The following is a 14,241-nucleotide window of genomic DNA, read 5'->3' as shown; positions in this document are numbered from 1 at the left end:
ATCCCATAGCGTGGCAGGAGAAAACTTACTCCTTAGTGCTGTCCTCTGACCTCTACCTGCAAACAGTGACCTGCACATGTACACACATACTTACACAAATCAAGATCTTTTTTAATGAAATAGCATGTGTGAATGTATGATATAAAAATCCTGATGGTGACCTCATTCCTAAGAACTCTTTTCACAAAATTAAAGTATACATGCACATAAGCACACACTATAGACAGAGAATACCATATACGTATGTATAAACATATACTAACTTCTACCAGTCTTTATCTTTTTTAACTTTATATTGATTTTTTTTGTGTGGATTTCACACTATGCACCCCAATCCTACTCATTTCCCCATCTGTTTGCATCTACCTTCTGTCCTTGCAACTCTTCCCCCAAAATAAAATAAAATTTAAAAGACAAACAAGGAATTTCGACATGGTAGCTATAATGTGTCACAGTGAAGTCACAAAGCACACTTTTAGTCCATACATCTTTACTTGCAAATGTTTGTTGCAATGAGTCACTGCTGGGTCCAGGCCTCTGGCTTCTGCTACACTGTCAGTACTGGACCCTCACCGGGACTCCTTCTGGTTATCCCATTGTTGCCCTGTGTTGGGGAGGTCCTGCAGTTTTGGATCAGCAGGACTGGCCCCTCTTGTGCTCCAGCAGTTCACAAATGGGGTGGATGCCGGGACTGGCCAATTCATAGCTCTGGATCTGCGCCTAGGTGGTGGCTGAGTTGGTCAACCTGCCAGCTCTCTCGCATCCTCACCACCAGGGTGAGTGAGCTCTCTATCACTGGCCCCAGCTGGCTCACTCAATGTCACAGGCAGCATATATGTATGTGTGTGTGTGTGTGTCGCTACTAAATAACAACATTTGATTATCCCCATGGAGATAATGTATTTCTACTTTGATGTTGTTACTAATTATTATTTAGCAGTGAGTATATGTAAATGTGTCTGTATATGTGTGGGTGGATGCCTGCGAGGTGTTAAGAAGGCATTAGATCCCCTGAAACCAGTTGCAGGCAGTTGGCTGTTAGCTACCTGACATGGGTGATAGGAACTGAATTTGGGTCTTCTCCACAGCAGCAAGTGCTCTTATCTACTGAGCCATTCCTTCAGCCCTTTGTTTGCTTGCTTTTCTGAGAAAGTTTCATGTATGCCAAGCTGGCTTAACTCCATCAGAATGACCTGAATCTCCTGATCCTCCTGCCTCTACCTCCCAAGTGCTGAGATTACAAGTGTGTGCCACCATACCTGGTCATAATAAACACGTTTTTAAGTGTGTGACTCAGGAGCACTTCTGTGTGCATGTGTGGTTGCACATTTGTGCATTGGATACGGAAGGCAGGGAAGTATCTCCCTGAGGAGTTGTCCTCAGAAGCCAGGCACCTAATTTTTTGAGACAGGATTCTCACTGGCCTGGAGGTCACCAATCAGACCAGACTAGCAGGAGAGAGAGTCCCAACAATGCATCTGTCTCTGTCTCTCAGAGCTGGGACTACACATGGGCCCACCACATCCAGCTTTTTCTCCATGGGTTCTGGGGACCAATCTCAGGTCTCCATGCTTGCAAGGCAAGCATTTTACCAACTGGGCTATCTTCCCAACCCTGAGGAGTACGTTTCGTTTTGTTTTGTTCTTGGTTTTTGAGACAGGGTTTCTCTGTAGAGCACTAACTGTCTGAGGAGTGCTGTTTAAAGACTGCTATTGCACTTATCACTGACTATTCTACAAAATAAGCTAGGTCTGAAAGAAATAAATCACAAATAAACCCTTAATCATAAATGTTTTCTAGTCATAAACGTTACCCAAATAAGAAACCCAACTTGAGAGTATGACCTACAATCCTCTAATAAAAAACAAAATTAAATTTAAAAAACTTACTTCCTAGCAATTGTGGTCACTCGGATACGCCTCTGCCCACTTGAGTGCTGATACTGGGTCACAAACTGGACTGCACCTCGTCCTCCTTGAGGAATTGGAGCATTGTGCTGTATAAAAATAAAGAAGCAAGAATAAAATATAAAATCTACTATGGTGTGTCACAGTATCAACAACTATATCTTCTCTAGCACTAAAAACAATCATTCTAGGGTAAGGAAAAGTCCAGGGGCTAAAGAGATGTCTCGGCAGTTAAGAGCATCAGGCTTCTACCCCGCTTTCCAGTCATCTCTCAGCACTCTTCCCCTCCGCCCACCCCCCAACCCGAACCCTCAGTTTCCCATGCCCACCCACCCCTAGTCCAATGAGCTCTCCTCCTCTATTTCCCCTTCCCACAGAGATCCACGTGTCCCCACTTTAGCCCTCGTCGTTACCTAGCCTCTCTGGAAATGGCTAGCCTGGCTCATGGGAACTCACAGAGACAGAGAACCTACATGGGATGGACTTAGGCCCTCTGCATATATGTGAAAGATGTGTAGCTTAGTCTCTTTGTACGACTGCTAGCAATAGGAGCAGCAGCTGTCCCTGGTGCTTGGACTGACTTTTCTGAATCTATCCCTCATGCTGGATTGCCTTGCCCAGCCTGAATACAGGGGAAAGTGCTTGGCCTTAAAGCAGCTTGATGTGTCATGGTTTGCTGATGTCCATAGGAGCCCTGGCCCTTTCTTAGCAAATATAGAGAAAGGATGGGAGGAGAGGAGAGAGAGGAGGATGTGGTCAGTATATAAAATAAATTAGTTAAATACAAAGAAAGATCACCTTGTTACAATAAGCTGGTACTAGGAGGCAATAAATTCTGCTTTGATTGAGAAAAATAAAAAAGAGTGAATACTGGCCAGACAGTGGTGGTACACACCTTTAATCCCAGCATTCAGAAAAAGGCAGAGGCAGGCTGATATCTGAGAGCTCCCAGCCAGGGCTGTTACACAGAGAAACCCTGTCTCAAAAAACAAACAAAAAAAACAAAAAAAAAAAAAAAAGTGAATACTACTCTTGCAGAAGAATCAAGTTGATTTCAGAACAAAGACTAGATGACTTACAACCACCTCTAACTATGGCTCCAGAAAATATGATGTCTCTGGCTTCTGTGGGCTCTTGCACACATAGGCACATAACCCCCACACATATACATAATTTTGAAATAATTATTTTTTAAAAAGTCAGGCATGTTAGCAAATGCCTGTGATCCCTGCACTTTAGAGACAGAGGACCAGAAGTTTAAGGCCATCAACACCTATACAGGGAATTCAAGGCAGCCTGGTTACATAAGACTATCTAAAAAAAAAAAAAATCTGTAACATTGTCATACACCTATACCAAATTCTCTGAAATGGAAATCAACACTAGGCATAGAGAATTCAATGGTGGAACATCTACCTAGCTACCCAGCAAGAATAAAGTTTAGTCAAAGGGGGAGAAACTTGGTTCAATCCCCAGCACTGCTGAGGGAAGGAAAGGAAAGGAAGTGGAGAGAGGGGGAGGAAATATTCCCATTTATAATAGTGAAAAAATACCTATAAATAAATCCAAACAAAGATCAAAGAAATTAAACAAAACCATAAACAAATGGAAAGATATCTTTGTTCATGAACAGGAAAAATCAGTATTTTTAAAATGTCCACACTACCCAATTCAACCTACAGATCCATTGCCAATCTATCAAAATACCAATGACATGATTCACAAAACTAGAAAATAAATCCTTCACTTTATATGAAAGATTCAGTGTCTCAGTTTAGTACATGCTTACCCTCCAGTATTAAAAAGCAGCCAGACATGGCGGCATACACTTTTAATCCCAGCACAGAGACAGGCGGATCTCTTTGAATTCAAGGTCAGCCTGTTCTACATAGTGAGCTCCAGAGAGCAAGAGCTACCTACTCTGTCTCAAAATACCAAAAACCTATTTTTTAAAAAAATGTAGACAGTCATACCTGGTTAACAACTTCAAAATACATGGCTAAGGTTGTAGTGGGACTGAGTCCACATATCTTCCACTGACAAGTGCCACCTGTTCCAATCTCCTAGAAAAATAAACACAGGGTGCTTGAAAGAACATTATTTATCAATTTATAGGAGGAAGAAAAGCAGAGATAAGCCTCCAGTAAGAAAAACATAGTGTTCAGATTTATTCAATAAGTGTTAAAACTTAAAAAATTTAAACACCATAATCACAAATACATAATTAAATACAAGTAAGCAATTTTTACATGACAAAACATTAAGATCATTAAAAGGTTTGCTGAGTAAATTAAAAGAATACAAGGTATTTTGAAGCACGCACTATTTAATGAAGGATTAATCAGTAACATTATCTTTCTACCCAAACTTCCTATCTGTGTAAAGGAATTCTATATATATGCATATATGACTAGGTCCTCTGCACCAGGATTATAAGCATTCTAAATGTCAAGAAAATTTAGATGCAAATGTTTATCATAAAAACAGCATATAAATTGATTTTTTTTTGCTTTGTCATTTTCAAAAGCTGATTATCTATTTTGTGCTGTCTTATCCTATCTACAACTACATGACTGTAATTTTGGAATGCATTATAGTCTCTCAACAGACAGAGGGGAAAAAAAGGAGTTGAAACTTAAATCTCTCTGATTTGGTTGTTCTGTTGCTAATTTTGGTGACAAAAAACACTTGAAATTAATTCTGGCTTTCAGAAACCTAAATACTTCCAAGTCATGAGAATTCATTTAAGAGCACACTAAGACAAGGGATAGCTTAGCCACATAAAGTAGAGCACTGGTGGCAGTGTATGGGAAACACATGGAAGTGCAACGGAAACTCAACCACACAACAATTTTAAAGGAAAACTAGAGGCTTCCATGATGGATCTGTTTTGTGCTAGCCTAGAAATTGACTGTATTTTTTAAGACAAACATTACTTACATTTTCAGATACGCAAGGTCCTTTAGAGTTAAGAGACACACAGGGTCCAATAGCTCCTGAAATCTTTATTTCCCTTGAGGTCTGTAAATAAGAACATGGTACATTTGGTTCCCTCAAAAGTAAAGCCAGGGCTCGAAAGACGGCTTGAGTGGACAAAGGTACTTGCCACCAAGCCTGACCGACTGAATTTGAATTCCAGGGACTACATGGTAGAAAGAAAGAACCAACTCTTCTAAGTTGCCCTCAGACCTCCATACAAGCAACACAGCATGTGCATGCACACACATGCGCACGTGCACACACACACACGCATACATACGCACACATGCACATACACACACAAAATATAGTAAAATTTTTTAACAAATTCAGATGTTTATAGGAGTTTAAGAATATAAGACATTCTTCCATATTTAAATCTCAAAAGTCAGTGAAAAGCCAGGTATGGTGGCGCACAACTTTAATTCCAGCACCTGGAGACAAAGACAGGCAGATCTATGTGAGGTTGAGGCGAGTCTGGCCTATATAGCAAGTTCCAGGACAGCCACAGTTACATAGAAAACTCCATCTCAAAAACAAGGCAATGAAAATATGATAAAATTAATTAGCCATTAAGCTCTAATTTAATTCTCGCCTTCTATTACCACCAGCCACAGGAGAACTCCATTTGGGAATCTGACCCTAACTTCAAAGTCATGCCATACCCTAAATTCAAATTACATACATTAAAACCCTAGGCTTAGCTATTGCTTATCCACAGAAAACTATCTTTAAGATTGATCTCTCTTATTTAAATATCTTATGTGTGGGAACGTTTTGCCTGCATGTATGTCTGTGCACCACAAGCATGTCTAGTGTCTACAGAGACAAGAAGAAGGCACTGTAGTTACAGGCAGTTATGAGTTGATGCTGAGAATCATATCTGAGTCCTCAGGAAAAGCAGCCAGTGCTCTTAACCACTGAGCCACCTCTCCAGCTCCAAGACCAGTCTCTCTTCAGTTTCTTCTTCTATCAAATTTAAGCTACTATGTTGTCTTGCAAATAAAAAATTAAAAAAGGCTGGGACTGTAGCTCAGTGACAGAGTACTAGCTTAGCATTGAAAAGATCCTTAGGTTCAATTCCCAGCACTATAAAAAAAAATCTACTTTGCCGGGCATGGTAGCACATGAGTCAAATGGATCTCTATGAATTTAAGGACAACCTGGTACACATAGTGAGTTGCAGGGCAACCAGGCTATACAAGTGAAACAAGGGTTCTCACTAGCCCTCAAACAACAGACATGCGCATCTCCAATCTACAAGCAGCTCACATAATTAATACTATGGTTCCTATATTTCAGCAGAAACTATCCACTCTCACAAGACATTTTTTTCAAACATCTTTTGATGCTCGCCTTCACGAATCCCCTCACATTGGGCTACTGAACAAAATCCACTTTCCTCTCATGTTTCAGAAATTAATAAAAGCTACACTCACCTGCTATTTTGTTTTAATTTTTGAGACACAAGCTTTCTCTGTTAGCCCTGGCTGTCCTTTGTAGATCAGGCTGGTCTCAAACTGAGAGATTCACCTGCCTCTGCCTCCCGAGTCCTGGGATTAAAGGTGTGCACCACTATACCCCACTCTCGCTTCTCTTCCTAAACTATACCACTTTGTTTTTTACTGCTAGTTCATCTGATCATATACATTAATCTCTCTCTCCAGATGAATTTCCCTAATAACAAGACCTATAACTAGAGGTCCCTCTCCCACCCACCAATTCCCAAATTACCACTCTGAGGTTTAATATTAATTACAAACTGTTTGGCCTATTAGCTCAGGCTTATTATGAACGAGCTGTTACAACTTAACCCATTTCTATTATTCTATATTTTACCATGAGGCTTGTTCTCTCACATCTTGCTTCTCCAGCACCTGCTGGCATCTCCCAGACTCCGCCTTCTTTTTCCCTGTATCTTTGCTTAGACTTCCCCACCTGGCTCTATTCTGCTGGGCTATTGGCCAAATCAGCTTCTTTATTAACCAACAGCAATAAAACATTATTCACAGCATACAAAAGGGACTCCTACATCAAAAACTTCCACCTTACAGATCCAATCATATCTCTATAATTTTCCACTATCATACTGATTACATGGTAAGCATTCAATAAGATAATGTCAATAAGAAACATTTATTGAAAATTCAAAATCAGTGTTTTTATAATATCCATGTAATTCACACATAGCTTTACAAGTGTTTTAAGTCAAAATTTGAAATTCATGATGGAATTTCATGTTCAGCCAACACTAACCACAAAACTAAAGAATAATTTCCTCTGCCATTATAAAAATTAACACACAGCTGGACAGTGATAGTATATGTCTTTAATCCCAGCACTTAGGATGCAGAGACAGGTGAATCAGATCTCTGAATTTAAGGCCCTCCTCGTCTACAGAGCAAGTCCCAGGAGAGTCAGGGCTACACAGAGAAACTCTGCCAAAAAAAAACAAAAACCATACACACACAAAAACAAACAAACAAAACAAAAACTAGCATATGCTGGGCATGGTACTGCATGCCTTTAATCCTAGCACTCAAGAGACAGAGGCAGGAGAATCTCTGCATTTGAGGCAGTCTGGTCTACAAAGTGAGTTCTAGGACATTCAGGGCTACACAGAGAAAACCCATCTTGAAAAATAAGACAAACAAATAAACAAAAACTAACATATAAATTTAGTATAAAATATATATGTAATGTTTAGTGCCAGGTATAGTAGAACACATCTGCATGGCAACACCTGGAAAGTTGAGGCAGGAGGATCAGGAGTTAGAAGACAAACTAGATGAAACCTTATCTCTAAAACACAAAAATATCCAACATAAGAAATTTACTTACATGACTCTCCTTCTCTAACCATTATTAGGAACGATCCCCCTCTCATATACTCTTAATGACTCCTTTTACTGGGAAACAAAATCTCTAATTCAAGGTTCAAAGTAACCATTATTTTTAAAGTACCTCTGAATTTGACTGATATTTTAAAGTTACCATTAAGCCTACAAGGTTCTCACTTGATAAACATCACACATGTCAAGTTTGGGTTCTTACCTTTATTTCTAATGTGCCACCAAAGCCCATTTTAAATTGTCCATGTATATCTTTGGTGAAGACTCTTTGAAAAGTCTGCTTGAATAAGGAAGTGTTGAAAGAGTCACCCATTACCATGTATCCTCTGCACAGAAAAGGCAAATAAACATACAGAACACAATTAACTGGGCTCATGTGTTACTAGAAAAAAAATAAATTACTTAGACTATGAACAAATAGTAAAGACATTCCCCAAAACAAATGTAATTAACACTATTTTCATTAATAATTCTTAATTACATTGATGACATTGTGTATATGGGTGTGCACACAACATAGTGTGCATGTCAAGGTCTGAGAACAACTTTCAGGTCACCAGTTCTCTCCTTCCACCGTGTGGGTCCCAAGTACCCAACTGAGGGCATCGGGCTTGCCATCAGAGCCTTTACCTACTAAGCCACCCAACCAGCCCAGATTTGCTCCTTTCATACATATCATCTAAGATTATCCTTGTTACACAACACTTGATCATGCATCATGCATTAATGACTGTTCCTTTTCACAGTAAGTGTTTACAAAAGTTGTCTCTACTTCTACTTCTCACAGTGTGGTCCTTGGTCTAGCAACATTAACCCCACTAGTAAGCCCCATCTCACACATACTAAAGAGCACTGGTTTTTACAAGAAACCTGAGTTATCTGTACAATACCTGAGAACCTCTTGTCCATATCAGTTACTTCCAAGTCTCTCCTCTTGTTGTCTTTATAATTCACTCTAGGCCAACTTTCATTGTTTTCAGTGAGATTCTCAATGACCTCCACAATGCTGAAATAATTCATCTCCACCCTGCATTACTTTGTGTCTGTAATGTCTGACACAGATGAGCAGGGCCTTTACGTCTAGAACTTTCCCTGCTGATCTCCTAGTTGTTTGCATTTCCACGGTATATCTAAGACAATACTGGATGAAGATGAACCCCTCCTTTACTAGTTGTTTGCATTTCCATAGGTGTATCTAAGACAATACTGGATGAAGATGAACTCCTACTTTACTTTTTTTCAGCAATGAAAAGAAATACTGGCTATACTAAATGTGCATAATAAAGAAGCCCGTGGTGGGCTGGAGAGATGATTCAGTGGTCGAGGGCACTGGTTTCTCTTGCAGAGGATCCCAGTTCAGCTCCCACACTTACAAGGTGGCTCATAACCATTGGTAACTCCAGTTCCAAGGACCCAACTCTCTGTTCTAACCTCCTTGAGCACCAAGCAAATACACAGTACCCACACATAGGCAAGACATTCATACACATAATTTTTTAAAAGAAGCAAATGGTAAACCACCACTTATTATTCCATTTATAGGAAACATCCAGAAGAGGCGAGTAGTATTGCCTAGGCAGGAGGATGTGGTGAGACAGGAAAGAGGAATGGAGAGTGACAGGAAACAGGCAGTCTCTCCAGGGCCTGACAAGAGTTCTAAATTTAATCACAGTAGTGGTCATATACTTGTGAACATACTAAAACCTCAACAAACATTTTAAATGGATAAATTTCAAGTTCTGCTGTTGTGGAATATTATTTTAATTAGGCAAAGATGAGTTACATTTGTTTACACTGATAAAGATTAATTTAACTGTGTAAGGGCATATTACATTTGTTTATGCTGCAATTGTTTAGTTATAAAAAGATGTATTGCTGCTTCATCTTTCCCGCCTAAAGCACCTGATTGGTCTCACAAAAAGCTGAATAGCCAATAGCTAAACAGAGAAAGGAAAGGTGGGACTGGTAGGCAGAGAGAATAAATAGGAGGAGAAATGTAGGCTCCGGGGAAGAAAAGAAGAAGAGAATGAGAGAGAAAAAGAGGGACATGCCCAGGGCCAGCCAGCCAGGCAGCCACCAGACAGACAGACATGGAAGAAGCAGGAAAAGTAGGACATACAGAAAGGAAGGTAAGAAGTTCTGAGGAAGATAAAGAGAAACAAGGTAAGTTAAAAGAGCTAGCCAGAAATGAGCCTAAGCTAAGGCAAGCATTCGTAAACTAATAAGAAGTCTCCCTGTCATGATTTGGGAGTGAAGTGGGAGTCCCCTCTGTGTGCTGTGAATACCACTGGTGAATAAAAAAACTGCCTTGGCCTGTTAATAGGGCAGAACTTAGGTAGGTGGGGAAAACTAAACTGAATGCTGGAAGGAGGAGGAGTCAGAGAGAAGCCATGTAGCCCCACCAGAGACAGACGCCAGAATTTTATCCAGTAAACCACAGACTCATGGCAATACACAGATTAGTAGAAATGGGTTAAATTAATATGTAAGAGCTAGCCAATAAGAAGTTAGAGCTAATAGGCCAAGACGTGATTTAATTAATACAGTTTCTGTGTGATTATTTTGGGGCTGAGCAGCCGGGAACCAACAAGCAGCCTCCTCTCTTCAATATGGGAGATTGTTGGTAGCTCAAAAGAAAAAGCCTGTTACAATGTGCTGTCTCAAAAACACTACTAAAACAGAGCAACATTAGAATAAACTTTTTCAAAAGAACTTGTGCCTTCATAATCCTGCTTTTTTAGAAAAAAAAAGTAACATAAGATCCAAAGAAGACACAGCAAAGCTGTCAGCAAATATTGCCATGAAGCTGCAAGATGATGAGTGGGTTTTTCATTTCCCAAGCTCTCAGTGTTGGTCCATATCTGTACACAGGCATTATCAGATATGCACATACGTACCCGGTAAGGTTAGGGCAGCACTTCATCTCTAGAAGACCCGTCTGATCTAATGCACATGCGTAGATATCAATAACATGCCCAGTCGTAGCAGCTCGATTAGCTAACGCTTCAAAATGCTACAAGAGATTTTGATTAAATCAAATATACAGCCTAACTTTCCAATAAATTTTTTCCTATTAACAGATCAAAATAATTTAAGAGTAAAAGAATAATTTGTCATAATTTACATATGATTTAGTCTCATTCAACTTTCTACAGTTTCATAAAAAAGATAAAATGACTTCTAGAAGTCTGACTTACAGTCAGACATGAGACAGACATCTGAAATCCCAGCACTGGGGAGGCTACAACAGGAGGATCATGGGCTATACTATATACAAAGATTTGTCTCAAATAAATAACTAAAGCCTGATATTTTAACATCTTTGACTTCAAAGCCATTATTTTCAGGTCTACTTCTAAGTAAAGCAAAACTAAAGAGAGTCATACATTCTCTTCTTCAACACAAACACACACAGAACAGAGAACTACACAGCTCCTTTTCCTAGCTAAATCCACAGGCAAATAAAAAACATACCCGAAAAGAGAGGGAAAGAAAAGAAGATAAGCAAACCTAAAGCATTTTTAGCAGCTTTAAATAAAAAAATAAAAAATAAATAAAAAAATTCTGAGCTCAAATGGCAAACTCATTAGAAGACAAAAGCGCTCAGTATCAAAAATTATGACATCAATTATGGTTAAAAATATAACAGTGGTTACCAAAAAATAACAAACAATATAGCAACTAATAGCCTGAACTAAAAATAATAATAACAAGGACATCAACAAGCAGAAAAAATATCAAAGAGTCAAGAATCACCATTAGCGAAATATAGCTTTGCAAACCACTCCTAAAAATGTAAAGTTACAGTCAGGTGGTGGTGGTGCATGCCTTTAATCTCAGCATATAAGAGGCAGAGGCAGGAGAATCTATGTGAGTATGAGGCCAGCCTGGTCTACAGGGTGATTTCTAGGGCAGGCTCCAAAGCTACACAGAGAAACCCTCTCTCAAAAAAAACCGAAAGAGAAGAAAAGAAAAAAAATGAAAGTTACACAAATAGAAAATAATTCACAAAAAAAAAAAAACAACTAAAAATTACCTTAGTTCCCTTTTTAACATATTTGGCATTATCCTTTTCAATGTCATGCCAGGATCTTATTGGTGTCTTTAATTCATCTCCAACCACCATCCCAGGCCCCTGGGTAGCAGGACCACCAATGAACATCATGATCCGAGCACCAGTGTTGGGGAAAGTACACTGTTTGAGAAAAGGAACTCAGTCAGAAAGTGTAAAGAAAAACAAAACGCAGATACATACACTTCTGTCTCAAATAAATAATTTCCCAGCCCACACACAGCAGCTCCCAGCTGCCTGCAGCTCTAGCTCCAGAGTATAACCCTCTTCTGTCCTCCAAAGACTGTTCACACACACACACACACACACACACTCATACAAACACACGCGGCACACATGAACTCTCTCCCTCTTTTACTCCCTCCCTCCCTCCCTCCCCATAAATAATAATAATAATAATAATAATGAATTAAAGAAAAAGACATCCTTCTCCAAGTCTAACCAGTAAGTGTAGTCCTCACACCCTCATCAAGGAAGCCTCTCTTTGCAACAGGGAAACCATTACAGAAAACCACAACCAAAGAAAACGCACAGTGGAAGAGCACAGTCCATCTGAAACATCCACAACACAACTCCTGCACCTGAGGCTCAGGAATCATTGCAGACAGAGGAGAAGATTTAACCAGCCTGAGGAATAGGAAGTTTGCTGTATGACTGTGTCTCCTAGAAATGTCAGAGAAGCTACACCCAATGAAATCTCACCAACACCCATACCTCCAGTTCTGCCTCTGACCTCTGAGGGCACTTGTACTCAGATGTACACACACATGCACACCAGATATATAGACACGCACCCACACATACACACGCACATAATGAGGGCACTTGTACTCAGATGTACACACACATGCACACCAGATATACAGACACACACCCACACATACACACGCACATAATTTAAAATAACAAAAATAAATTCCTTTTTAAAAATCATATGGACTGGATTTGGAGAGCTTCTGGATAGCTGAACCCATGCCGCTTTCTAGAGTGTGGTGTGTAGAAGGGACATGTCCTTTCTCTGATGTATGTATTTCTTCTATCAGGGTGTGGCTTTTGTAACACTCTATAAGTGATACATAAAGTAAAAGGTTTCTCTAAGTTCTTTGAGCCAGACACTATAGCATTAATCAAACCTGAAGAAAAGCCAACTCATAGAAGTAAAATTAACAACCACTACTTGTAGCTGGTATTTGAAGTGAATAGCAGGTTCATAGAACCAAGCCCTTAACTGTGAGAACTAATGCTACTTCTAGTAAATAAATATGCAGCTAGCTTCTGCCCCAGAACTGCCTGAGATGTGGAGCTTAAACAAACAGTATGTATAGCGATTATTGAATGAGAGAAGAGCCGTGCAGGGTGGTGCACAGCGATAGTCCTACATTCAGAAGTCTAAGTAAGGAGGATGCCATATTTCAAGTGCAGCACTAACTGAACTACATAGCAAGACAGAAGAAAGGATGACAAAGAAGAAGGCGGAGCAAGGAAGAAGAAAAAGATGAAAAGAAGTAAGAAAAGGAGGAGAGAAAAATAAAGGGACACTCACACCAACCACCACCATGGTGTTCGGCTCACAACTTTACTATTCCACATGTGCACACACACTCATGCACATACACACACACAGAGACTCTTACATTTCAAAACTACATTTTCATCATCACTACCTCAAGTAGCCCTACAGCTATAGAAAGTGCCACTCCTGAGGAACGCAAAGGTCTCTTTCCTTGTGGGACAGGCCAAGGATCTCGCTGAAGTTCTCCCAGAAGATCCGTGAGATTCATGTCTATTTTCTGTACTGGTTGTAAGAATCTGCAAAACAACAGTAAACCAAAAGCCATTTGCAAGTGTGATTTTTTTTTTTCTTTTTTGAGACAGGGTTTCTCTGTAGCTTTGGAGCCTGTCCTGGAACTAGCTCTTGTAGACCAGGCTGGCTTCAAACTCACAGAAATCCGCCTACCTCTGCCTCCCAAGTGCTGGGATTAGAGGTGTGCACCACTACCGCCCAGCTTCAAGTGTGATATCTTAAGAACTTTTCCTAAAAACAGAGAAAAATATTTGATGCACAGCAGACCAGCAGTTCACAATTTTCTGTGAGCAGCAGGACACACTGGAGTGTCTCTTCAAAAGCAGTTGCTACTGGGGAGCTAGCTCAGTCAGAAGAGGGCTTATCTAGCAGGTAGGAGACCCTAGGCTGGATCCAAAGAAGTGGGGGGAAAAGAGAAGACTGAGGAGGAGAAGGAGGCAAGAGGAGAGGGAGAAAGAAATGAGTCAGGCATGATGGTATATGCCTGTTATCCCAGCACTAAGAAGGTGGAGGCAGGAGGATCAGGAGATCAAACTCATCAATGCATAGGAAACTGTCTCCAGAGAAAGTGGGAGAGCTATTACTAGGCGCCATACCATAGTCTGTTTTTCACTTCCAGTTGTATTA

The 14,241-nt window shown here is 40.0% G+C and overlaps 1 protein-coding gene across 1 annotated transcript in view; it reads right to left on the bottom strand.

Moving 5' to 3' along the window:
• Sec23a (SEC23 homolog A, COPII coat complex component) overlaps positions 1-14,241 on the bottom strand; it is a 50,978-nt gene that overhangs the window by 23,644 nt on the left and 13,093 nt on the right. The window contains exons 7-13 of the mRNA XM_057783087.1: positions 13,475-13,619; positions 11,775-11,933; positions 10,636-10,751; positions 7,941-8,064; positions 4,848-4,928; positions 3,881-3,970; positions 1,890-1,996 (exon numbers count right to left, since the gene is read on the bottom strand). Of these exons, the coding sequence (XP_057639070.1) occupies positions 1,890-1,996; positions 3,881-3,970; positions 4,848-4,928; positions 7,941-8,064; positions 10,636-10,751; positions 11,775-11,933; positions 13,475-13,619 (822 nt within the window). The remainder of the gene's footprint in view (positions 1-1,889; positions 1,997-3,880; positions 3,971-4,847; positions 4,929-7,940; positions 8,065-10,635; positions 10,752-11,774; positions 11,934-13,474; positions 13,620-14,241) is intronic.

This window comes from Chionomys nivalis, chromosome 10 (genome assembly GCF_950005125.1).
Source record: "Chionomys nivalis chromosome 10, mChiNiv1.1, whole genome shotgun sequence".
NCBI classification, from domain to species: domain Eukaryota; kingdom Metazoa; phylum Chordata; class Mammalia; order Rodentia; family Cricetidae; genus Chionomys; species Chionomys nivalis.
The sequence above is the reverse complement of the archived record's forward strand: the minus strand, read 5'-3'. Positions and strand labels throughout refer to the sequence as shown.